Below are 27946 nucleotides of genomic sequence, written 5' to 3'. Positions count from 1 at the left end.
GGCATCTCATTAAAGTCCTGTGATGGTTCACTTTAATCTAGGATATTATTTGTTTTAATTTAAATGAACATATAGAGTCTATCTAAGCAAAGTGCTACAGCAACAGAGGCTTCAGTCAGTGCCAGACACTGGAAAATATGTTTAAAGACAACATTTATCTATTTTCAAAATGCATCCATATCGATTCTTTTTTATATATATATATATTTAACCAGGAAAGTCTTTTCCACTGCAGGAGACATTGTACCTGCACAAAGAAGTGCACTGAAACCTGGGCATGTTGACCAGCTTGTGTTTTTTCCAAAAAATCTAAAAAGAAAATAGTAATTTTCTGTATTTATTTGTTGTTCTAGACATACACCTCAGTTAAGTTGCACTAAAGTCATGTTGCACAAGTCAGAGTTGGTTGAAAAGCCAGAGGCAGATTTTATGTTATTTTTTTATTTTAAGTTGTTGGCACATGGCATGTTAAAGCCAATGTTTTGAGTGTAAAATAAGCCAATAAAATATATTTCATACATAATGTTCTCATGAAGGTGTACACATTTACAGATTAGTTGTTTCTTAAGTCATATATATATATATATATATATAAAAAATCCCAATAATCGTCTTATACTTTAATATCGTGATATATCGCATCGCATCGTGACCTATGTATCGCGATACGAATCGTATCGCCAGTTGCCAGGCAATACACACTAGTGGTGAACGATTCTGATTTGATACTGAAATTTACAAAGATCATTATTTAGAGTTTTCATTTGTGATATAATCGATGTAGTTTATAATTGAAAACAGAATGAACAATTTTTAATAATAAGTTTTGTAAAAATCAACTTGAGACTTCAATAATTTGACTCGAATCAAATCGCGAAATTGAGCAGATGAACCGCCCCTACTAAAAACCTTATCACGTCAATAAATGAAAATATACCAAACTGCTAGCCTGCACCACAACATTATGATCAAACAACACACACTCCTCCTTTGAATCCCTAATCTCAACAATATGTACTGAATAACCCAATATTATAACCATATTATTACTTCCTCGCTCATTTAAACCATGGTATTTTTTTACTAGTACCATTAAAATACCATTCATTCCTATTGTGTGTGTAAATAGCACAGATCATTTTATTATTATTATTATTATTATTATTATAATCCTTTGGTAAACTCTTCCACAACTGAACTTTACTTCATTTACCACACACAAAAAAAGTCTGTCCATCAAATGTGGAAGTAAAGTGGATTAAGCTCCACACAGCTGCACACATAATACAGCCGCCAATGGCGTAATCTGACACCTGAATGTCGCAGCGGCCAAACTTCACGAGTTTGAAATAAACGGTGTTTCCTCTTTCTTTTCTTTTTTTCTCCTAAGCTAGAATATCCATCAACTGTAAAAACAAACAAAGAAAATATTTAATTAAATCCATTCCAAATAGTTTAAAATGTTCGACAAAGTCAAATTTGAGACTTGAGTGAGATGTAAATTGTGGTGAAAGTAACAGATTACAAGTACTCATGATTTCTAAATCAGTAATTTGACTTGTACTTGTTACTGAGTAAATCGTGATTTTTTTGTTTTAAAATGATCAACGGACATTGTGAAACTACAAAACAATGAAATGACCAGACAACAATCAAATGCATCACATCATAGCAACGACCAAAGATTAAACGTAACACACGGCGCCAAAACAGCAATGAATGCTGGTTATTTTCTCAGTTTTAGAGTTAAAAAATGTATCTATACTTCGAACCTGAGAGCTGTTTTATTTCGAATTGAATTCTTTGGTGCTATTTTATTTTAAAAATAATTGTACATTTGTATAAACCTTTAATTTTATACAGATGAATTTGTGAAAAAAAAAAAAAATATGAGATGTTTACTGTATGCAAGGGAACCGTGGCAAGATTTATTACCAAAAATAAACGTGGGGGGTGAAAGGAACTAGTAACTTTTACTGTGCTACTTTTTACTTGTACTTGAGTATTTTATGTATGACTTACATGTACTTGTACTTGTACTTGAGTACAATTTCAGTCAAGCAACAGTACTTCTACTTGAGTAGAATATATCAGTACTCTTTACACCTCTGGTTGTTAGGACACCAAGACTTGTCTTTTCAAACAACAACGACTCATTACGACAGTTAGCGATGCTGTGGTAACATCTTGTTTCCTGTGAAGGCTTGAAGGAAGTGATGATGTGTCCAGTATTTCAGGTTGAGATGATAAGAAGGAGCAAATGAAGCCAGAAATTTACCTCCACTCGCTTAATGGTGTGGCTCAACTTTAATAATAATAACAAGAAGACAAAGTCATCAACATCCCCGGCCAGAATGGTTCTCGTTATAACTCACAACTAAATCTAACTTAGATGTATACATAAGAAAATATGATCATATAAATATATAAAATTACGATCCTAAACGGTTTCTAAGAAAAGCTGTCCCCCTTTGAAAATACTTCTCATTTTCGAACTTCATCAAGGTATTGACACCCTGAAGCCACACACCGTATTTGGTTATATTATCTTAAATACTTTCTGAGAAAAGCCCCTCTGAGGATACCTCAAACAGAGTCCAAAAAACGGAACAAAGGCAATGACTCCAGAAAAAATAAATCCGTGCTTCTCGTTTTCGAACTCTATCAAGGTATTGATACCCTGCAGCCACACACCAAATTTGGCTATCCTATTTCCTGAAAAAAGCTGTCCCCTTTAACTCGGACGGACGGACTTACGCAGTTTCTTCTTTTATTTATCTAGAGCATGGCCGTCCATTTTGGGGCCCGCAAGTGCTTCGTTTTGGCCCGCTGCCAATTTTTGAAATACCTTTTTTTTAAAATATTTTTTAGATAAAATAAATATGTAATACAGAAAAATTTAAGCTTGCTGTAAAGCATCTTTGAATTTGCTTTGAAAAGCGTTATATAAAACATAATAATAATAATAATAATAATAATAATAATAATAATAATAATAATAATAATAATAATAATAATAATAATAATAATAATAAAGCTGAGGTCCATTAACATTATTTTTCTCAAGTTTTTAAGGATTTTTCAAGGCAGGAAAAACATGATGTTTTGATCATATAGGCGTATACTATAGACCAGTGGTTCCCAAACGGTGTGCCGTGGCCCACTGGTGTGCTGTGAAGCAAGTCTGGGTGTGCCGTGGGAATTTGTGACAACCATACATTTATTGCAATATACTACAACTACACAAAAATATATATATATTTTAATTTACTACTTTGTATGCCCTCATTTCATAATAGAGAGGCTAACTCTATACCTAAAATGTTTTTGAAATATTTCACGAGTAATATAGTTGTCTTTGTCACATTTTATTTGACATTAGTAAATAACTATGCACATTTACAGATATTGTACATGATATAAGTGATAACACGTGTTATAAAGGCTATTTTGCACAACAGGTGTGCCTTCAGATATTTACTTGTCCTTTGGTGTGCCTTAAGGCACCAAAAGTTTGGGAACCACTGCTATAGACACATAGTATGTTGTGTCCCATTTTGTTGAATTTGTATTGCACTAAATGTCTTTCAAAACTTTTAGATGATTCCTAATTTTATGCCATGAAAGGAACACTATACTCTTACTCCTAGCGTTTATTTTGCACAGTGATGTTATTGCCATATTTAATTTCATGCACTGCAGCAACATGAAAGTTTACTTTTCGCCCACGGCCCTCCGCTGTGATACATTTCCGGCCCTTCAATGAAAAGAATTTGGGCACCCCTGATATACAGCTTATTTTTCAGCGGCACCAAAGACTTATTTTTGTTTCACTTCCTTTTATCCAAATCCTTTATTCTATTGTTTCCGTTTGTGACGGCTTTGTCCGGGGTTTTCTCTCCTCAGGTTGAATAAACAGCCAAAAACAAAACAACCACAGCTTTTTCTCTCTCTCTCTCTCCTTTTCATTAGGCATGGCAGCCCTTGGAGAATATCTTGGCCTAGTATTTGAGCCAAACAAGCAAAGACGCTCTCTCGGCACGTGTCTCTGTGTGCATGCAAAACATGGGGGTGCTGCGGGAAAATAATGATGACAAGCAGACTTAGGAGTCAAAGCGAAGGGATGCGACACGTGAAACACAGTCAGGCTTGCGGAACGCGTATAAATGGAAGGCGAGAAAAAGGACAAAATTGGGGAAACACGAGTTGCTGAACCATAATGAAAGCGTTCTCTGACTTTCTTCCCCTTTGTCCACTTGTCTCTGACGCCACACTTGTGTTACAGTTAAAAATGTGCTGCTGGACTCGTTATTTTGATCCTCTCTGACATGAACGCATCAGGGCAACACAAGCATGAACGCTCTCAGAGACGGGGTGGTGAAACAAGGAGCCCTGGGAAACACACACACGCACAAACACACACACGCACACACATACACAGGCTTTAAGGAAAGACAGGAGGGGTGTGGGGGAAGGTTGTTACTGAGAAAAATACAAGCAGTGTACTCAATCAAGGGTGAAAGGGGAGGAAGACTGCAAAGAGAGAAGTCAGCCAGATAGAAAAGTGGAGAGCGGTTAGCTTTTTGGAGAAAGCTACAACAGGAAATGAGATGAGGCGAAAGGAATTTTGACTGGATCCAAGATGACTTGGTTTAAAAGCAAGAGAACAGCCCAGTTACCCCAGAGGGTGAGTGTGAGTGGGCGAGGAGGATGAAAACAGAGAGGAGTGAAACTCATTTATATTTCTAACAACGCTAATATCCCACTCCTTCCAAGCAACTTTTTCATTGACCGATACAAAGCTGGGAACACATCCGTTGCCTCACTACCAAAAAGAAACTGTGACGCACAAACTCGCAATACACACTGGCCTTCGCACCAAATGCAACTCAACTCAACTCAACTCAACTCAACTCAACTCAACTGTTTTGACAGTTTGAGATCAACCACAGACATGTTTGGATGGAATTCTACTAAAGAAATACAGACATTTACACAAACATACAAAAATACACACCCACACAGTAGTGACCAAAACTCATATTTCGAAATTTTTTCTCACAACAAACAGCTGCATAAGTGTGCCAGTTTTGGCTTTTTCTCTTACAAGGGACAGCATGTGTGAGTGAGTGAGTTCTCTAGTGTGGCTTGTGTCCAAGATCAGCCAGAAAACGAATATCGGATTTTATCGAACTGCATCTAAAATCTCCGATATAAGCGCTACGATAAGTTTTTGTTGGTTTCGTCTCCGCCCTGAGTTGTTCCCACCATATACAGACAGTAAGAAATAACTGAAGTGAACTTCAATTGTTGACTATTGTTCTCTGTTTGAGTAACATCACTTGATCAAGCCTTTACTAACATTCCACACTGCAAAATAAGTAATAAAAGTATGTATGATTCGTGCTGATATCGTATCGATATCGGTATCACCCAACGCCTAAGGCTGTAGTATTGGTATTGTATCAGAAGTGAAAAAGCCGTATCGGGACATCCCTAGTAGCTTGTTTAGGTGTTGGTCCGGGTTAGGACGCACTGTGCTTTTCATGCTGTTCTGAGAAGTAGTGAAAGCATTGAATCCTAAAACAAGTATTTTAATACAAAATAAGCTATATATAGAAATATATATATCGATATACTGTAGGTGATATTGTCATTTTCCATATCGCCAAAATAGAGAGCGGACTATATCTTGACAGCCCTGCAGTAACACTCACTCCACATGCTGCACATGAACAAAACATTCAGACATTGTAAAAAAAAAAAAATGGTTTGAATTTAACATGAAATAAATTTTTAGGGAACTTTCACAATTTCATTCAAAATGGTTTCAATATCCTAAAAAAAAGATGAGTGATAACCATAGGTTTCATTCAGTTATATCCTGTTTAGAGCTGAGCAGTATGAACTAAAACTCAAAATGGCAATATACAATATAAATCTCATTATTTTAAATTTAAATAAAGTCAGACCAGTTATGGTAGGTAATAGGTATGAGTTGGGACGAAATAAGAAATCCACCTAACTGTGCATTTCATGCTTTTCTGAGCAGCAGCAAAAGCAGCATAGACTCCCAAAAATAGTATTTTAATACAAAATAAGCTATAAAGAATAAAGGCAATTTTCTATATCGCCAAAATAGAAAACTCAATATATCTTGAATATAGCCCTAATTCTGTTAATGTATCACTAAATACAACACAGTAATTGTATGGCACTTATTATAGAAATACAAGAGTTATTTTAACAGCTAACAGTATATAACAGCTCATCCATGTAAGATGTAATAAGGGAGCATCAGCATAAATTAATTCTAATAATGTCCTTACAGTGACACAAAAGCCTTATTTGCATAGATTAAAGAGCCATCATTCAAGTCTGCATGAAATACGCAAAATTTCTATAAATACAATGATAGAATAAATATATATGAACAATACATAATAAACTCTGTCTTTAGCAAGTTTTTCAGAATTAAATCCAAAAATCCAGCCAATTTTGCGGTTCTTCTCTTATTATGCACTGATATGGTATTTAAAAAAAAATGATGTTACATTAAAGTATCTGCACAAACTGAACATAAAATGTATGGCTGTGACAGTTTATTTGATGTTAAGTACTAGTTTTTGTCAAAAATCAATTTCGATTTTTCATTGAACGCCTCATGAATATAGAATATCTAGTATCTACCGCAGAAAAAAGGCTTCCAACAAAACACGTCGACGTGACGCGCCGCTGTCAAAGATTCTCGTCCGTGATAAACAAACTCTCAGTCAAACCAGCCGAGCTGTTCAGTCCACAAGTTTCCACATAACCACAGCAGTTGTGAAAAAAAAAAGGAGTTCATGATTAAAGATCAAACTCGGTGCACCTCGGAGCTAATGTTCACACAAATGTGTTACGTTTCAATGGCAAACCTCAGTGAAAACAAAAATACGCAAATATGCGTTTGGAGATTTCAGCTTGGGATCAGGGTCCAGAAAGAGGGTGAAGTTCCTTCAGGATGTGGGAGAAAGTCTTGGGGTTTTTTTTAAATCGTGTGCAACTTCATTCTTCTTCATTCACAAACTACTCTACACTATGTCTTTTGCAAGTGCCGGGATAAAACAGGACACCAAGTTTAAGTCTCCACATGCAGCAAGTTAACGTTGGCTCCATTGACAGGAGAAAGAAAAAGACTTAAGCACAAACTGATTTACAAGGCATGTGTGCACTGTGCAGTTGCTTAATGGACACGCAAGTATTGCAAGTGTTTGAGCTTTGCAAAAGAAATATTCAAACCCTGTTGACAGGAAAACAATCTGCTTGAAATTATTAGTAGTAGGGATAGGCCGGTATGGATTTTTTTTATTTTTTTTTTTTTTTTTTTTTTTTTTTTTTGTCTGCACATGCTGTCGAAGGTTAACACTACAAGAAGTGCAATCTTTTGACAGCAATGCATATTTTATTATTGCAATTAAATAAATTTATTTATTTCATTGCATAATTGTGACCGTCACCAGCCCTCCCTAGGGAAGGGTAAGAAATACTTTATTAAAGGGAGGATGTAAAAAAGAGAGGGCAGTGTTACACCAAGGTGAGGGGTTGGAGAGGGGTGGGGAAGTTAACAGGGAAGAGGGATACAAGATAGGATATAGAATGGGTGGGGAATAGTTGTTAGGTTTTAAGTGATGCGATGTGAAATTGTGGATGTGTATATTGTGTTTATTGTTGTGTTGTCAAGCCAGTTTGGTGACCAGTGTGTGGTTTAGGAATAATGGTGGTGGCTGTGAACAGAGGAAGAGGTGAGTGGAAATTCCATAAAACAGGTATTTGGGAACAACGTGTCTAAGGTTGAGCCCAGTATGAGTGTTATCCCACAGCCCAAGGCCAGTGCATCCATGACAAATGTATTTCCAAGTACCGCCACTGCAAAACCCAAGAGCCGCCCCCGGGCCCGAAGAAGCAGTCAGGCCAGCAGCAAGAGCAGGCAGCCTAAGGGCCCCCGGCGACCACCCCACGGCCAAGCAGTCCCCCGAACGCCCCCAAGATCCCAAGCCGAGAGGCAGCCATCGCCCCCCCATACACACCCGAGAAAGCCCCAAGGAGCCAAGGACCCAGCGCACCACGCCACCGATCCCACCCCCAACCCCCAGACCCCCCACCCCATCGACCCCCCCACCCCCCCACCCCACCCCCGCGCCCAACCCCCCGAGGGGAGGGCCCAGAGAACTCCCTGCCCGAGGCCCCAGCGGAGGAGCCGAAGCCCACGCCCAGCAGACGACCAGAACCGCGCCGAACAGGCAGCCAGTGGGCACCCGCCGGCGAGCCCAGAGCCAGCAGGGGCCCGACCCCAGGCCAGAAGGACCCGGAACGGATGCAGCACCAGGAGCAGCCCGCCCAGGGAGGACGACCACACCCCAAGCCGCATAAGGCACCAGGGGGCCGCTGGGAGTCTCCCCGCCGGCCCCCAGGCACCCCAACCTATGGATTTTTTTTTAGGGCCGATGACGATACCCATTTTTTTTCATCAGCCTTGGCCGATGACCGATATTTGGAGCCGATACTAGTTTCGCTCCCACAATTTACATCATAAAAATGACACAATGATGATAACAAATGGTACGAGTCTCAATTTTTGAAAAAGGAACATTTATTGAAATTAACAAAGGTGAGGTAGAATGACAACAATTAAAAAAATATTTAACAAATAACAAAAAACAGGTGATGTAGAAGAAGAACAAGTACAAAACATTTAACAAATATTAAAAACAGGTGATGTAGAAGAAGAACAAGTACAAAATATTTAACAAATATTAAAAACAGGTGATGTAGAAGGAGAACAAGTACAAAATATTTAACAAATATTAAAAACAGGTGATGTAGAAGGAGAACAAGTACAAAATATTTAACAAATATTAAAAACAGGTAATGTAGAAGAAGAAGAAGTACAAAATATTTAACAAATATTAAAAACAGGTGATGTAGAACAAGAAGAAGTTAAAAATATTTCTGCTCTCTATAAATAATGCGGATAGACGAACGCAGCAGCCCGCATCGGCCGATACACGTAAAAAACGCCAAAAATCGGCCGATATATCAGCCAATCACTGTAGCTCAGGAATCTAAAGTAACCAATAAACAGTAAAATAGCTTACATTGCATTTTTGCTTTAAACTAATTTTTAATTCAAATAAAGTCCAACCAAAAAATATAAAGGACATATAAAGGACAGCACGTGTGAGTGAGTTGTGTAGTGTGGCTGGTTTAGGGGAAGGTCTGGCTTGGGACATCATCGTCATTATCGTGAATCATTTTAATCAGTGTTAGTTTTGACAGCAAATTTTAGTTTTACTTACAGTCTTTTGACTAAAATGCAACTTAGTTTTAGTCCAAATTTAGTCAACAGGACTATTTCAGTTATAGTGGACTAAATCTGTTATATAGTCGACTAAATTATACAGCATAAGAGTTTTTGAAATAACAAACAAAAAAAGATTAAATATACTTTAATCAACCTTATATGGGATGTATTAATGTTTGTAAATACACAAACAGATTTGATGGGATCAGTGTGTAAGACCTAGGGCTGGACGATATGAACCAAAGTTCGCATCTCAATATTTTTTCTGAAAACGGTGACATACGATATAAATCTCGATATCCTGGGCTAAATTTGCTGGTGAAAAATGCAATACAGACACATCTAATGACCATCAGCGGCACAATATGTCCCACTTTTGGCTTTTTCTCCTGTAAAGGACAGCACGTGTGAGTGAGTTCTGTAGTGTGCCTTGTTTAGGGGCAGATCTGGGTTAGGAAGCACTCAGTAATCCATCTAACTGTACTTTTCACGCTATTCTGAGAAGTAGTGAAAGCAGCGACTCTTCAAATGAGTATTTGAATACAAAATAGGCTTTAAAATGAAAATATATCAAATATAGACTACATTGTAATTTTCTCAATGGCCAAAATAGAAAACTTGATATATCTGTAGTCTTGATATATTGCCCAGCTCTAGTAACACCAAATTATCACGAGTTCTGATTGGATTTCATCCCATGTGTTGAAAGTAACGTTTTGTTCTTATTAGTTAACAAAACTATAAATACTTTTTGATACAGTTTTTGTTCACATGTATTATTTTTATTCATTCATAGCCTAGTTATTGTCACTTAAAAAAAAAATAGTCGAAAAAAACTATGTGATGTGAACAAACTGTTCAAATATAAAATGCACTCCTGCACATGTTTCCTCATGAAACCTTTGAAAGCACTTAGAGGTCGTTCCTCCTGTTCTGGGGGCGTCTGAAGGACGTGCTGAAGGAGCAGCTCTCTGGGAAAGCTTTCCACACCATTATTTACCAATTCTCACTCAGCATGTTGGACTAAGGGCGCTGCGAGTCTTTTTAGGGAAAGACCTGAACCGGAAAATACCACCATCAAAAAACCTCCCCAGCCTAACACATACATAGACTGTAACGAAACAGTCTACATACAGTAAGTGTTTACAGCATACAGCGTCACAGAGAGGAACAAAATACTGGAACCACAGCAAATAAGATTAGGGGTGTCCCGATTCGATATCGGTCCAATATCAGCCTGAAAACAAATATCGGATTCAAATTTCCATTTTTTTTTTTTTTTCCAATTCATTTTTGATTTATTTTATTCGATTGTAGAATACTGTAGATCTTATTTTAAAGGTTAATTATGTAACCAATTGGTTACTAATAAATGGGTCAGTTTTTCTCATTCTTACTGTTGCTGACTATTGTTCTCTGTTTGACGTAACATCACTTGATCAAGCTTTTTGTAACATTCCTCTACAAAATAAGTAATTATTATTATTTTATTAAAGAAAAGGAGAAAAAAGTAATAAAAGTATCCGATATTCATGCTGATATCGGATCAATATCGTATCGACCGATATGAAAGGCTGCAACATCGGTATCATATCGTAAATGAAAAAGTTGTAACGAGACATCCCTAGATAAGATTACTCTGGAATAGTCAGATGTAACTCAACCCTGCCCTTCTACACAAACTTTCTATATCTTCTTATCCACCACTTGATGTTTCCTCGTTCTGACCCAGAGGAAGTTTGGTAGCCTCTGTTGGCCGGCTGTCAAGAAAAGGACAAAGGCCTCTGTCACTCAAATAACAACTTTCCCTCCGATATTCAAGTCATCATCCTGTGCTGCCTGAATTCAGCCACCCACTGCTTCCTGGACATCCGATGAGACGTCAGGATCTACTGTATCATGACTCCACAGTGCCAGAATTTCACGCACATTTGCCAGTAAATTAAAAACTAGGGATGTCCCGATACAACTTTTTCATACATACTTTAATTACTTTTTTTCTTTAATAAAAAAAAAAAAAACAATAATAACTTATTTTGTAGTGTGGAATGTTAGAAAAGACTTGATCAAGTGATGTCACTCAAAGAGAGAACAATAGTCAGCAACAGTAGATATGAGAAAAACTGACCCATTTATTATTAACCAATTGGTTACATAATTAACCTTTAAAATAATATCTACAGTATTCTACAAATCGGAACATTGAATTTGATATTTGTTTTCAGGCTGATATCGTATCAATACCCCTTAAAAAACACATGTGGGAACCACAGGAATGAATGAGTTGCACATTGCGCGAGTAAAGATAAATATCAAACATACATATTATTGGCCCTAATTGTCCAACATGGCCAGTGATTGGTGGACGTAGAAGAAGGTGAGCCTCACCTACGTAATACACCTGCGATTGATTCAACCGCTGCAGCGAAGCTCACTTTCATACCGATCTTTTTCTCTTTTTTTTTTTTTTTGCGTGGACCGGGCGTTTCGCCTCGTGCATAACATTGTACAAAATGGTCCACGGCCTGGAACCGATCCAATACTGGTGGTGACTGGTGACAGATCTCCAAACTACAGCACTTTATTCTTTGACTTGATAAGATGTAATATTTTGTCAGTTGAACCATTTGCAATAAATAAAATAAAATGTTAGATGGGGTAAAGGTACTATTTTTACAGCTGAGGAGCTGGTGACTCATCACAGGGGAGAGATTGAGTAAAGTGAAAGGACAGTAATGAAAGCAGCTGGTAATAATGCACCTATTGAAGCTGGTTGCAACACGTCAATAACCAAGAAGGAAAAAGATTTTTACAGTTCTGGGTTCATAGATTATAATACAATCACCTTTTTTATTTCTTCAAAATATAATCTTTTATAACAGATCAGTTATAACTTGTGAATTACAAGTGACCAATACACATTTTCTTTACATCATGAGCCCAAATCTAAGGAAAAGATTAATAATAGGATTATATTAATTTGATTTCTAATGATCAATATACGTACCTTACCTAGGATTTTAGAATGTTTTTCACATGAGGTCCATGTGGACACCAGATTTTTTTTAATTAACTCTATTTTCTTAATAGAGAGCTAAAATGTCAGGAAAACACTAATTAATCGGCATCTGGCGATAAATAGGTCACGATACGATACGATATACCCCGATATTAAAGTATAAGGCAATTATTGAGGTTTTTTTTTTAAATATATGACTTAAGAAACAACTAATGTGTAAATTTGTACACCTTCATGAGAACATTATGTATGAAATACATTTTGTTGGCATATTTTACACTCAAAACATTGGCTTTAGCATGCCATGTGGCAACAGCTTAAAATAAAAGAATAACATTAGGGCTGGGAGATTTTGCCTGAAAAAAAAAATTCCAGATATATTTTAGTTTCAATTCGATTTTCAATTTTTTTTTTAATGCACTTAAAATGACTGCAGACATCAGATATATTGTCAAAAGTGCAGCTTTATTGCTGTGATTGTCATCAAGAGTTAAAATGCATAAAACAATCCCATAATAAAAAGTAAATGAGACTCTGTCATTCAACAATTTCAAGCTTTAACCCAGGTTTAAGCAAAAGTGAAACAACAACTTCACAGTAGCTTCAATTTTCTGATTAAGAAATCAGATAACTCCATATTTTATAACATATAACATTACAATTAAAAAAATAATAAACTCTTCCCTTAGCATCTCAGCATAGTGTGAATAAAAAATGAAACATGCCTGTGGTACACATATATAGCCTACTCAAAGGGTAAACACATGTAAACAAAGAGGGGGCTGGATCACATCGGAACGCAAAAAAGTCTGAAATATATATATATATATATATATATATATATATATTTTTTTTTTTTTTTTTAAAAACTTGAATTTGCAAAATAAAAATCATTTTCATCTACAAATTCAATAAAGCGATTAAATCAATTTTTTGCCCAGCCCTAAATGACATACAATCTGCCTGTGGCTTTTAAACTAACTTTGACTTTAGTGCAACTTAACTAAGGTATATGCCTAGAACAACAAATAAATGCACAAAGTTAGCACTTTCTGTTTAGATTGTATTGAAAAAACACAAGCTGGTCAACATTCCCAGGTTTCAGTGCACTTCTTTGTGTAGTTACAATGTCTCCTGCTGCAGTGGAAAAGACTTTCCTGGTTAAATAAAGGTTGCATTTTTGTAATTTTTTTTTAATTAAAAAAAAAAAAGGATATAAATTTTGAATCGATCCGAGAAACGTAATATCGCGATATATCGCCGAATCAATTTTTTTCACCACCCCTACTAATTAATGGACTGGAGGAGGAGGAATCGGGAGGAAAGTCAGAAGTGAATTCCTCGTAAATGCCAGTAATGTGAGATGTCGTGGTACGAGATTTTGCATGATGAAAGTGCCATTCCTTTCAGCACCTTAGCAGCGTAGAAAAACTAAATTATTACCAATACTCAATTCTCAAAGACTCAAAACACAATTATTAATCCTTGTTGAGCATATAAGGACATCAAAATACAAAAAACAAAATTAGGGAAAATTTAAAGCACAAATTTAGAGGCGCTATGTCAATTTATGTTTGTACTATTCAAGTTTGTGGTGAGACAATGATATGCTATTTTTATCACATTACAACTTTAAACAAACAAAGTTATCCGCAGATGACCAATGTTTAGCCTTTATCCAAGGATTTTCAAGTGGACGGTGACTGTTTTGCTTTTGTTTTCATGAAAAAGCTCATTTATTTATTTTCTATAGGTTATAGTTTATACAACATAAGTCAAACATAATCAGAAAGTAGCGGCCCTAGCACTGCAATGGACAACGAATAATTGGCGTTTTTAGTTATGCTGCTTTGTTTAAGGACAGCTAACAACCTATTGTAACCCTAACCCTAACCCTAGGGCCAGATTTAGCGAGGTGAAAACGTGTGGGGGGGCCAACCATTCACGCTGAAATTCTTTGAACCATTAACATCAAATGCAAATAAACTATTTTATAAATTTTGTATTGCTAATGGAACACTTTTCATTTATTCACGTGGAACACAAATACATCTAAATAAGTTTATATTAAAATCACTGCCTTTTATATGTGAAGATCACAAAATGAAGAAAACATGTCTGGAAAAAAAATAAAAAAAACTTTCTGGAATATTAAATATATCTAGGTTCATGTGCAACATTACATATTATTCACTATGAAATGCTCACTGTAAATTCAAAACATGTAAACACCAACAATTATCTTATTCAAAATGTCTTATTTAGTGAAATATAAAATTGCTTTTTGTATTTTTTATTTTTTTTAACTGTGGTCAATGGTGCCACATATTATTGATTTAATGACAGAGGCTTCGGGCCAGTGGAAGTTTGAACACGTGCCGCAATTGGCCCCCGAGCCGGACTTTGGACATGTCTGCTCTACATATTCTACATATGTTTTTTTTTTTTTTTTACGCTAACCTGCTCAGATTGATGTTTATATATTTGACGTGTCATACTTTAGATATGGTTTAAAGCATTTGTAGAGCTTGTCATAATGTGACGTTAAACGCAAAAGTCTGATCTCCAGCTGTGCCACCGTGTTTGTCCTCTTCTCAGTGAAACACTCACTGTCAGACGAAGTCCAGCCTGTTCCCATATGTGAGACCCAAACTCTGTCCCTCACCCTGTGTCTCGCTACATCTGCTATGTATTAGTTTGTTGCCATGCAGGAAAAAACAATTCTTTTGTAGTCTTTTCCAGCCAATCAGGAAGTGAATTGGGGGTAGTTTCCGGTTTCCTGTGTTCACCAGACAGAACGAGCTCCGACCCAGTCGCTCGGTTCATTTTTGTGTCTTTCTTTAGGAAACTGAGACGAATCATCACCCATCGGCGTGAAACAATAACAAATCCTTGCTCTTTTCTGCCTCCGAACGAGGCAGGTTTTAAGCTCTGAGTCATGAACACAACCACGCACTCGTTTCAAAGCACTGGGCTTTGATGAAAACAACGTGACGTAAGCGTTAGAGAAACATGACTAAAGGACCAGAACACCGGGAGGATGAGAGCAACGTCAAGTATGAATCGGGCTGAGTAACACGACAACATCAACTTCTCAACTCTCGTCACTTTATGACGACAGGAAGAGAGAAACATCTGCGTCAGTGCCTGGAAGTGATGACAACATCTGCATTCTTGATGGGATGGTGTTAATGTAAATTATTGTGTGAAGATGAAAAAACTTTAGGCAGCATGAAGAAAAAAAGAGGAAACCAGGTTAATACTTTTGCGCAACTCCTAATATTAGAAACAGAACTGCGTAAACGTGGTTACAGCTTCACCTGATGTCTTGCATCACTGGCATATAAAATGGAGATTTTAAAAGCATGTCATTAACTGCGTAATCATTAACTCCGATTATTTTAATGCTACTCGATGAGTGGTTAGCATATAAACCCACAGCACAAAGGCCAGGGTTCAATCTCAGGTGTTTTTTGAGAGAGCGCAGAGTTAAATGACTTAGATTAAGGCGTGGGTGTGCAGATGATTGTCTGTATTAACTTTCTGTTAAGCATTTTCAGGTTGCAACTTGCTCAAAAAAAATAATCAAAAAAAAAAATCCAGTTTACAACCATTAACTGATTCCTTTTAGCTAGTAAATACATGTCTAAAAAACACCAAAACAATGACATTCAGTCTTCAACTCGAGCTGATTAGAAACATACAACTAACAAAAATCTTATTTTCCAAGGACCAAAAAGGGCCTGAAAAGGGCAACAGAAGATGATGATTTACACCAAAATGAGGCAAACTTCTAAAAACACAAAAAAAAAAAAAGAATTTACACCCAGTACGTGTTAAAAACTAAAAGGTGGGATGACATATTGTGCGACAAAATGATGCAATATTAAAACGTCACAAGATACCATCAAGGGAATGAGTGGCATCGCAACTGTAGCCTTGCCTTTTGTCAGGTCACAGTGGAAAAAATAACTGTGTTCCTAATCTGTAATTGCCTGGTTAAATTTAAAAAATAATATTAATAAAATAAATCTACATAATATAATACACAACACATTGTTATGTTTTCTTTTGTTGTACGCCAGAGTAAGTATGTAAGTATGCCTCGAGGTAAAGTCAAATAAAAGCATACTTATTTTTCCAACTGCATTTTTTTGGGTCTTTATTCTTTTCCAAAAATATTGTATCATTATCACGAGCGCGTTTATCATCATTGTCATATTGTTTCGTGAACTCAGTGCATCGTCCCACCCCTAATAAAATAACTAAACGCCTCCACAAGCAGCTCACAAAGACACACTACACGGGCAATGGGGAAATAAATTGCAACTCAGTAGAATTACATGACATAAATGTTTGTATATTTACAGTATTTATTTTTTAAAAGCTAATTTTCAGCAGTAGACATGTATAAATTGTGTACTTAAATTTGTTCAATACCACACTACTTGGTGAACACTTATCTGGTAGCTGGCCTGCTATGGACCTTAAAAAAACGTCATTTTCTCAGCGTAGTCTTGTGACTTTTTTTCTAAATTGTGTATAATTATTATTATTAGTGTTGTTTTTTAACATACAGCTCTTTGACATTCTAATTACCCGATTCAGGGATTAATAAAGTTTTTTTTCTGATTCTGATAGCGCCTTCACTTCAAGAAAAGAGTGTTGTGATGTAAAAAAAAAAAAAAAAGCAACTGGAGTCATTCACAGTTTTTATTCACACCAGCTCTGAGCTGCTGGTTGACTGAACATCCATTCAGAAAGTGCAGCGACGCTAACGAGGCTTTTGTGATTCAGATATTACAACCGTACTCCCCCTGGAGTGTGTTATCTCACCAACGCTGGAATACTTGATAACGTGGGCTCCAGTTGGCTCGCTCCGTCACTGTTTTCCACTCTGTGGTCACTTTTACAAGCACACTAAACCAAGCTCCAAAGACCAACTCAGTTGACTGTGTGACACTGGCTAACACCACCCCTGACATCCCTGCTTTTCCATGTTTCTAATCCAAACACACTGGGAGGCTCAGATGGGATGGCTTTAGCTGCGGGCAGTGAACAGGAAAGGGCTTCCATCCACGTTGACCTGAGAATACAGGAAGACCACACTGGGGGGGGGGTTCATGGACTTTTATGAATGGTTTCAGATTCTACTATCGGAGACCGTTTACCTTCACGAAACACACCTGATTACAACCCAGACCATAACAGATGCACAACAATCCAGAATCTTTCTTTGCTTTAGTAAATCTTTAAAACTGTGTAGGTTTGATTACTTTAAGTCAAAATGAACTTTTTTTTGGACTGTTTAGTTTAAATTAATCATTAAACAAGGAAAATATTAAAAGATTACACAATCCTAGGAAAACACGCACCGTCATAGGTGTCTGATTAACTTTTCCACAATATTGTTGTTGTAGTGGTGTTCAAACTATGGCTTGGGGGCCAAAACACAAAGTGAAACAAGGTCCACCTTCGTCCACTGGTTAACTTTGCATTACGCTATAAAATGAAGAGTAAATGACTGTATTCGTAGACTGATGTCTGCAAGTTGAAAGAGAAAAGCTTTCTTTCTTATACACTATATCTCAACTGACTGTACTGTTATGTTAAAAGTGACGTTTCAAAGGTTTTATATCGTTTGTGACGTTAAATACAAACATTTCTTGGCTCTTTTGATTTGTTAGGAAGTGGAAAGTTCAAGATTGTACCTAATTGTAGTTCAAATGAGACCTCTATGGTCTCAGAACAAAAACAAGTTTTAATCCTTATTGTATAGATCTCATGTGTCAAACACAAGGCCCGGGGGGCCAAATCTGGCCCTTTAGAGCATTCAAGTCGGCCCGCAGAAGAAAGTAAAACTAAGAAAACACTCATCTCTGTGTAAATTACCAAACAATAGAGGTGTAGATATCTCAGTCCAGCCAAATTAATGGATTCATAGAAACTCCAGAACATTTGTAGGTCCTTGCCATTGTCCCGTGTATATTACGTGACTGCAGCCACAAATCGTAAAAATAACTTTCAATTTCTTCTAAAATACTGCAATTTCTCACAAACAATCCTACAAAATTGCCCTAAAAAAATAAATTAAAAAAAACAATGTCCCAAAATTAAGCACCTGTCATTTATTGATTAAAAAATGTTTATATCAGTTATTCGTGGAAGTGCAAACTACGGCACAAAAATGTTGAAATTGCTATTTTTTTGCCCACTTGAGACCAAACTGCTCTGTGTTTGGCCCTTGTGAAAATGTGTTTGACACCCCTGGGGTAGATGATGCTGTGCTGTAATTAAAATGTATTCAAATGAAGGCAAAAATAATAATAAAAATAATAAGCATTTCTAATTCAAGCCCCATCACACTGTACACAGCAAACCTCTGATAAGCTGGGGATGCCCACTTGAGGCCAGCTATTTATCTAATTATAGAAATCTGGGCTAACAGTCAATAACTAGACAGTCATGCATGAAGCTTTTTGGAGAGGGTGGGGGGTGATGGTGAACAGAGAGGGGCAGGGGGTTTGCTCATGAATGCATATCAGCAGTTAAGGTGTAATAAAGGCTTAATTGGACCTGAAATTTGCATTAGAAGCAGACATAAACATCTGGATATGTGCAGCTGTGCAGCCTCCTCAGACCACTTCATGGGTAACAACTACCAACACATAATCTGGATCCAAATGCCAGCTGCCACATTCCCACAATCTTCCACCAGGCTTTCTTTCTCAGCCCTTAAACATGTTTTGTTGTTTTCCAGCTTTTCAGACTCAATGTGAGTGGAATTACAATAAGAAGCAGAAAAAGAAGGAAAAAACAGAGAAAAACACAGACCCATCCATGTCCCCAAATATTTAGCCCTCCCCGGTAATATGGGACCATCCGTCGAGGCGCACACACTGGGGGTAGGGGGTAGGGAATTTCCCCTTCTTACCGATTTTTATTTTAACGCTTTGGAAAACCCGGAGTCCCTCTTCTTCCACCGCCATGCTTTCACAGGGGCTCTTTCCCTTTGAAATGAACACGGTCCTCCACGGCGATCTGTTCTGGCCTCTCCAGCGTGCGGGGATAATCCAGAGTCTATGCACATCTATGCGCTCCGGCTCGGTCTAAACAAGCTCTGCTGCTGCTGCTGCTGCTTCTCATGAAGCGGATTCAGCAGCTACAGCCGCAACAGCAGCAGCAGCAGGACGAGCAGGATTGGAGGCGTGGCTCCGCACAAACCCCGCCCACTCTCAGCCAACGAGAGAGAAACCAGCACTGGTACACTTATAAATTCATTTCACGTCGAATTAATATCTAATCACAAGTGCTTTTTTTTTTGTTTTTGTTTTTTTTAAATATTCTCCTCACATTGAATAAGATAAATTATTATATTTCTGATATTTGTTCTCATGTGTTGCTGCTAGTAGTGCTTGACAGATATGGGATTTTTAGGGCTAACAATGATAACGATATTGAGGTTTTTAAAAAGCCGACATCCGATGTATCTGCCGACAACCCATATATTGGTAGATAGCTGATATATTGGCTGGTAAATAAAATAACAACATTGACATATGTTATTTAATTAGTAAGGAAATAGGAGGTTAATGCCAGATAAATATATTGTTAGGTTAATGCTAATGCTAGGTTAGCGCTAATGCTAGAAAATTGCTAATTCTAGGTTAGTGCTAATATTAGGTTCATGCTAGATTAGTGCTAATCTTAGGCTAGTGCTATTGTTAATGCTAAGTTAGTGCCAATTTTAGCTAAATGCTAATGCCAAATTAATGCTATTGCTAGGTTAGTGCTAATGCTAGGCGAATGCTCGAAAATTACTGATGCTAGGTTAGTGCTAATATTAGACTAATGCTATTGTTAATGCTAACGCTAGGTTAGTGCTAGGCTAGTGCTATTGTTAATGTTAACGCTAGGTTAGTGCTAGGCTAGTGCTATTGTTAATGCTAAGTTAGTGTTAATCATAGGTAAATGCTAATGCTAGGTTAATGCTAATGCTAGGCAAATGCTAATGCTAGATTAGTGCTAATGCTCGGTTAGTGCTAATGCGAGGTTAATGCTATTGCTAGGCTAATGTTAAAGACCGTGTAAAGGAAATTCTGACATTTTCTTCAAAACACATTTAATAGATCATAAATGTATTCCTTAAAACGTGTACAAAGCCATTGTACCATTGATAATCAATTGTAATTGTGGAGCTCGGCTTTCAAATTTCTGTGTTCAAGATTTAATGGGCGGGTCAGAAATCATAGCTGCGTTACGTATCGGAGCCATCATTAGCGTATACCGACCCTGCTGCTGAAGCACACCCAACTTTTGCGGCCTCCAGAGGGCGCAATTTGGCCCCTCGCCAAAAACAAACCACATATTCGGACTCGGGAATAAAACGCGTCCATGAAAGAGCACTGCTTATGCACCATAATTGTGTGTTTCACCTCTAGAGGGCGCAGTTCTGACTCTACCTGGGAGAGATGCACATATTCAGACTAGGGCGGAGCAGACCTTTCCGCTGACACCTTGTTTGGCCCGATCCAAGTGCTTTTGGAAGTGTCGTGGTTCCAGCGCCTCTGATAAGCGCATTTAAATGACTTTGTTATAAATTGCGCTATACAAATAAAGTTGAATTGAATTGAATTGAACTGACACGCCTCCAGTGTTTCAGAGCAGAGAGAAGTGCTTTTTCTTTCCATGATTTTGAGACCTAATTCTATATACTTTGTGATTTTTTTCAGTGGTAAATGACATGTTTCTTTGGTGTGACAAACTCATAACACAAATTTATTTCTGCTTTACACGGACTTTATTATTGTTAGTGCTAGGCTAATGCAGTGTGACGTGGGTCTCCCCCTGCATCCTCACTTGCATTTTCTTCAGGAAATGCCAATATTCTAGTTATATATGTTTTCTTTTCTATGTTTTAGTGTTTTTTCTTTTCATTCAAATATTTCTGGAGTATCTGTTAAAAAAAAAAAAAAGCATTTTCCCCCTGGGATAAATAAAGTATATCTGATTATGATGTACACAGCCAGGATATACAGTACATGAATACAAATTCTTCTAATACACAAAATATGACTCAAGAAAAAGAAGCAAAACACTACTAGATTGCAATAAGGAACTTTGATTAGTATCACTGTCAACATAATGACTGTAAAGCCACTGATAAATAAGAAAAGGCAAACTTGTGCAAACTGTATTTCCAGAATACAATATAAAAAATAAATAAATTAAAAAAAAGAAAATATGAAGAAGAAGAAAAAAGTTGCTCAAATCTCAAATAGTAAACAATGATAAATCCAAAAAAGGAAAAATGTAACTGTAAACAACTTAGTGAACTAGAGCGCTTATGTGACCGATTAATCGGCCTGGGTTTTGACCAATATCGATTAATCTGTGCAAAATCGGCCCTAATTAAGTCAGGCTCCAGCTGCTAGCCCTTATAGATGAGGACGCACTGGGAAAAATTTCAGTATTTTTTATTTCCATTAGGGATTTTTCTATTCATTTCAAATAAAAAGGCTGAATGAAGTACATGATATGTGAGCATTAGTCCAAGTAATATTAAAATAAATAATACTGCACATGATAACAGTAAATACAAATATGTTAGCTAATCACATTTCTTTTTTTTTGGATCACTTTCAATATATATATTTGATGCGTTTTGGGATTAGTCCACTAGCATCCAATAGTACGAGTTCAAATAACTTTGGTTGCCATGGGTTTTCCATTTCTTAAACTGATATTATATTTAAAGTTTTTTCGTTTTTTAAGTTGAAAATTAACATCAACACCCTGCAGTTCCTTTATAATAAATTAAGCTGAAAACGAATCTTAATAATAACTGTACAAAAATGTATCAAAGAGCATTACATCAACACCACGCAATATAAACAGAGTGTGCGGTGGTAATCTCGGGCTGAAATTAGCAGAGGAATGAGTGGATAACATGTTGGTTAGCACAACAGAACAGATTTAAGAGCCGTTGAGGTACACGTTGCATCATCAGCATCTCCTCCAGCCTATTGGACCACACCTCTCAGCTCACTATGACCAGATTCCTCAAAATAGCCCAACTCCGGTCTGGCACGCTCTACAAACCTTACAGCCCAACCCTTCTGAGATGTTGAGCTTGGAGAGAGTATATGGTTTGAAGCCATTGGATTAGCTGTGGCTCTTTAGAAGAGCTCTAAATCTAATTATGGTTCATGTCTCAGCCCTTCTGTTAGTGAGTTACAGCAAAAAGAGGAAATTACACAGACTTTTATAGAATTTAAACCACCCTGTTATTAACCATAATTTAATAGAGTGATGCATATAGTGTTTTGTTTGAATGAATATTTTCCTTTTCGATACTGTACTAGCATTTTAACACCTTTTTTTAAGAGTACCATCTTTGTTTTTATCTATTTTTAAGATTAGAGGCACTTTGCAGGGACGTATCAAAAGTAGAGGTACGAAACCTCTTATATTTGCTTTAATACTTTATTGAAGTGCATTTCTGATGTAGTCTTACACAAATAGTTTTGACAGCAGAAGCACGTCGGGTTTAATAAAAATGCTCTGTAAAGTACAATTTCTCTACGCTTGTTACCAGACAGACACAATATGCACAACTATAACATGACATTGCACTCCCACCTTAAAATAGTCAACTCTTCCAAACCCCTTCCATCGTCCCACCCTGACTCCATCTTCCCGGTTCCCTTCCCCCCTCACCTAGGTGTAACACTGCCCTCTCTTTTTATATCCTCCCTCTAATAAAGTTTTTCTTACCCTTCTGTAGTGATGCTCACAATTATTCAATATAATCAATTAATTTATTTAATTGCAATAATAAAACATGCATTTCTGTAACAAAAAGATTGCACTACATATATAGTGTTGACCTTCAACAGCATGTGCAGACAAGGCAAGAAAAAAAAAAAAGTAAAGTAAAATTAAAAAAATAAAACATCTATTCATCAATCACAGCTCTTCCTGAAAATAAGGATACTCACATTGACTAGCAGAGATAAGGAATACTTGACACTACATAGAGAACAAACATAAAATCCATGGAGGTGGGGGAATTAAGTGCAGACTAATAGAATAAGAATAAATAAATAATATTATACCCAAAGTAATTATTGAGTGGACATACTGTGCTTTCACGGAGAAAAAGAAAATACATTAATAAACACATTATTATAAAGGCAAGGCAAGGCAAAATTATTTGTATAGCGCATTTCATACACAAGGCAACACAATGTGCTTTACATGATCAAGAAGTGCAACTGAAAACATTCAACAGCTTAAAATCTATAAGAACATTAAAGTCTGCAAAAAAAATAAAAAATTAAATAAAATCATCAACAAACACATTACATCAACAACATGACCAAAAAATAAAGACAGAAAACTGAAAATATGCAGGATTTGCTGCTAAATTATATTAGGCAGAACTTTGAGTTCCACCAACTACTGTATATCAACACTGGGTCCAAAATGGAGAAGAACTTCTCCTATAGAATCTTTGAGTGAGCATTTTATCTTTTCCAACTGTATTAACTACATGACGTCACACACAGAGATACTGTCAGCAGGTTTTTTGATTTCCAATGTCGAAGAATTCTGATGATATTTTAATGACCTCGCTCTTGGTAATCTATATTGCCTTCTATCTATAGCATGTATAATACATAAGAAAACGCAGGCTAAGTCAGAACAAACTGACAGCATTTATGTATTGATTCTGCATGTTTGTGTAGCTTAAAACAAGAGTCAAATAAAAACAACCATAAAAAAAATACTGGGCTATGAAATTCCAAACAGTTGTCTTGTGTTATACCTGGGAAATATACACGGGGTGGTAAGGAAAGATGATATATATTTAATAAAAATGATTCTTGCTGAAACTAGAAAGGCAATTCCCAAAGCTTGGCTGCAGCCAGCTCCACCTACACAAGACTGGATCTGGAATGTGGAAAACATTTCAATTATGGAAAAAAATGACCTATAATCTTAGGTTGAAAAGTCAAAAACATAATGAGCAACGAAAAAAGTGGAAGGTGTTTAATGATACCATTGAAGTTATTTAAAAATAACAATATGGGTTTGGGTTTGTTATTTGCATGTATGGTTATTGCAACAAGGATATCAGACTGTTTTTTTTTTTTCAATCTTTGTTTTTAATAATATCATCAGGATTGCTTCAACTCTTTTGACCTTTGTTATTGTTTGTAAATGTTCTTGAAATTAAAAAAAAAAAGTATTTTTATTTTAAAAAAGCAGGAGTGAGCAACATTGTGGGTTTTACAGTCATTATTTGCGTCTTTTATAGCCCAGTGAAATTTCTGCATCATAAAATTGTAAATTTTCTGACATCAAATGCACATTATAGCATGGGGAAATAAAACTTTGAAGACATTTATAACCTGCATTCAGTTTAGTTCAAGTGGCTACGCCCTGTGGTAGACCACAAGTGTGCATGGGCGCAGACACTCGTGCATGCTCTTCGGCTAATATGCAGGCGTGTGTTTCTTTATCTAGTATAAAACAGAAAAACAGAAACCCTATCATAATTTACCTTTATAAATAAGTACAATATATACAAACTAAAATGGGTAGTTTTATCATTTGTCATGTATCAGACCATTATAGTGAAAAGAAAGAGAATGTGCACGTACATATGTGACAATAAGTCCATGACAGAAAGAGGAAGAGAAGGCAGATGCTGATTGTAAGCAGATTAGTGAACGGATGCACACTGGTGGTTTATTACGCACAAGCCAGTCATCACTGAGGTTGAAGGGTGTTGGCACAGTTAGAACAACTGTAGCGACTGGCCTGTTGCCGTGGGATTTTTTTCTCAATTATCCAGAGAGAAAGCACGACTTGTCACACACACAGTGAATGGACATGAGCTCAGTAGAACTACAACATTAAGATGAACAGATGGGGATTGATGTAAAATGATAATCCTGGTATTATGGAGAAGAAAAAAACAGCTTTACAACTAGCGCATAAATCAAAGCTAAATGTATAGTATATGAAATATGCAAGCTTTGTTTTGTGTGTCACTGAGTCAATATACAGTGTTTCTGTGGTTTATATTTTAATAGTCGATAGTCACAAACTGGTTTGATGATTGGGTCAAATCAAAAACACAGATTTATCCTGATACCCCTCAGATTTATTGCTAAGATAAACTGAAAGAACTTCATAAATAAAACAAGACCACAAGACAAAAAACAATGATAATAAAAAAAAAATCAGCATTTATAACAAATTACAATTACATTGACAAAATTATTTCAAAAAGTTTTTGATTACCCACAACAATTATTTTTTTATGATTCTGCAGCACATAGACAGTCAACCTATAAATGACATCCCCTCCCAAAACAAGGCAAGGAAGTGCTATAGCACCACCCAGTGGGCTTTCATCTGCATTTCATGCAATTAGGATACTTTATATTATATAGTATTTAGAAAAGTGGTACTAGTTAGCAAAAGGTGCAAGTACATAAGGACATAAACTGTACATTTCTGGTGCTACAACTAAGCCACAGTGTGTGAGAAAGTCCAGTAACACATTATTTATGGCCGCTCAACCATATTCTGTTAGAAGGAAATGTAGTTTATTATGGGTACTGTACAAATAAAGCTAAGTGTATCCAAAATATGGGCATTAAAGACATCAACATGTCTTAGAAATTAAAGATTTTGGGAATTTAACGCATTCATTGGACAAATAAGGTATGCAGTTTTTACACCGACAACTTCCAACTGAACGACCATTGGAAAAATAGAAAACACTTTAAAGGAGAATGTCAAGAAAATCCATTTTCTTTTTAAATTAACCATCTTTTTTTTGAGGAGAAGCAAAAATAGTTCAAAGTTCAAAGTGTTAGTGTGAAATTGTTTATTCATGTAGTTTCAGAGTTAATTTGCTGTTATAAACTTTAAAAAATCCCAAATTCAAAAATAGAACTTAAATAACCAAAACTGAAAGTTGAGGTTATCTTGAAAAAAATGGGAAGCAGTAGATAATCCATGCAAGTTCTTTGGTAATTCTACAGCTATGAAATCAAAATAAATCCAGGCAGACTGAATATAATTTTGGTCATAAATAGAGGGTCATAATTTACCAGATGTGACCTTGACGACAGAGAATTATTACAGACGTTGTCTTGATAGGAAAAGTGGGACGATATATCTAGTGAAAATATATTGCAATTTAAGACGCCACAAGATTTAAAATGAATAAATAAAAATCCACATGATCACTTCTATATATTCTCATTGAGTTGATAATGTCATACCCACCAGAAAAAGTATGCAAATCCAGAGTTAAAGTCATAATAAAAGTACAATTATTTTTCCAACATAGTAGTTTGGGGTTATTTTAATTTTCCATCATGTTGTATTGTTACAGCGAGACCATTATCTTCTATCATCTATTGCAGTGGTTCTCAACGACCCCCAAAATAAAGGTGCCAGAGACCGGGGACCCCCAAGGTGGTTGACCACAGACATGAACATTGAAGAACAGTCATGTGGTGGGAAAAAAATGGTGGAAAAGGTGGGGAAATGGGATTTTTAAAACCACAGAGACGTTGCAAACTTTAGTGGCTAAAAATGGACAGAAAAGTGGTAAAAGGGGTTTGAAATGTCAATTTTGGCTTAAATGTGGCAGATAAAAGGAGGAATAAGTAGTTTAAACTGGCAAATAATGGGCATTACAAATCGTGAAACATGGTTAAAAGAGGTTAAAAGTGACAATAATGGGTCAAAATATATGACATCTATCTATCTATCTATTAAGGAAGGAACCTCTGTCTGTCTGTGTGTGTTCCTCAAATATCTCAGCGCATCAGGATCAGACTGAGCTGAGACTTTCAACATGGCTGCTGCTTGGTTCAAGGGTGTGCAACGTCAGATTTGTTTGGACTGCAATGATAACGTTCATGAATTATTTCATAAAATTGTCTTAAATGCAGCTTTGCAGAACAGCTCAATATTGATAGTAGTGAAACTCAGGATAAGCTGCGCAAAGGGCTTTTAAAAGTGAGTCTATTATCCTAAAAAACACCTCTTAAATATTGACCAGCAGGTGTGCTCAGCGAGCAACATTTGTAAATAAAGTGAGTAATAACAATATTTAAAAATTGTGTGTGTGTGTAATTCAGAATTAAATCAGCATTAGGAATTGAGTGTTTACAAGGTCAGTTTAAAGAGGATTGCCTACGGGCCTACGGGCACTGCACTAGTTAGGTTGGAAAAGTGGTGAAAAGGGTTTATAAGTGCTGACTATGTCTTGAAAGGGAAAAAAAATGTGCAGAAAAGGCATTGAAATTTGATGGAGAAGTGGCAGAAATGGGAGTAATGCAGCAGAAGTGCTTTAAAAGGAGCCAAAATTTGGCCAGAAAAGTGATGAAAATAGGTTAAAATATGGCAAGTTTGGGGAAGTGGCAGAAAAACGGTAAAAAATGAGGAAAAAAGTGGGCTCAAATTGTTCAGAAAATATTCTTAGTTTAATAAAGGCATCTAGTGACCCCATCCCAGTGTCTCAAGACCCCCTGGTTAAGAACCCCTGATCT

The 27946-nt window shown here is 36.5% G+C and overlaps 1 protein-coding gene across 4 annotated transcripts in view; it reads right to left on the bottom strand.

Moving 5' to 3' along the window:
- Positions 1 to 19518, bottom strand: part of rasa3 (RAS p21 protein activator 3) — a 57591-nt gene extending 38073 nt beyond the window's left edge. For all 4 annotated transcript variants that reach the window (XR_003676244.1, XM_028476272.1, XM_028476283.1 and 1 more), the window contains exon 1: positions 19297 to 19518. Coding sequence is in view for 3 of the 4 variants with exons in the window: in XM_028476272.1 (XP_028332073.1) it covers positions 19297 to 19351 (55 nt within the window). In the remaining variant the exon portion in view is untranslated. The remainder of the gene's footprint in view (positions 1 to 19296) is intronic.
- Between the last annotated feature and the right edge of the window lie 8428 nt (positions 19519 to 27946).

The sequence above is a fragment of the Gouania willdenowi genome, chromosome 3 (genome assembly GCF_900634775.1).
Source record: "Gouania willdenowi chromosome 3, fGouWil2.1, whole genome shotgun sequence".
NCBI lineage: Eukaryota > Metazoa > Chordata > Actinopteri > Blenniiformes > Gobiesocidae > Gouania > Gouania willdenowi.
This window is presented reverse-complemented; position numbering and strand designations above follow the sequence as displayed.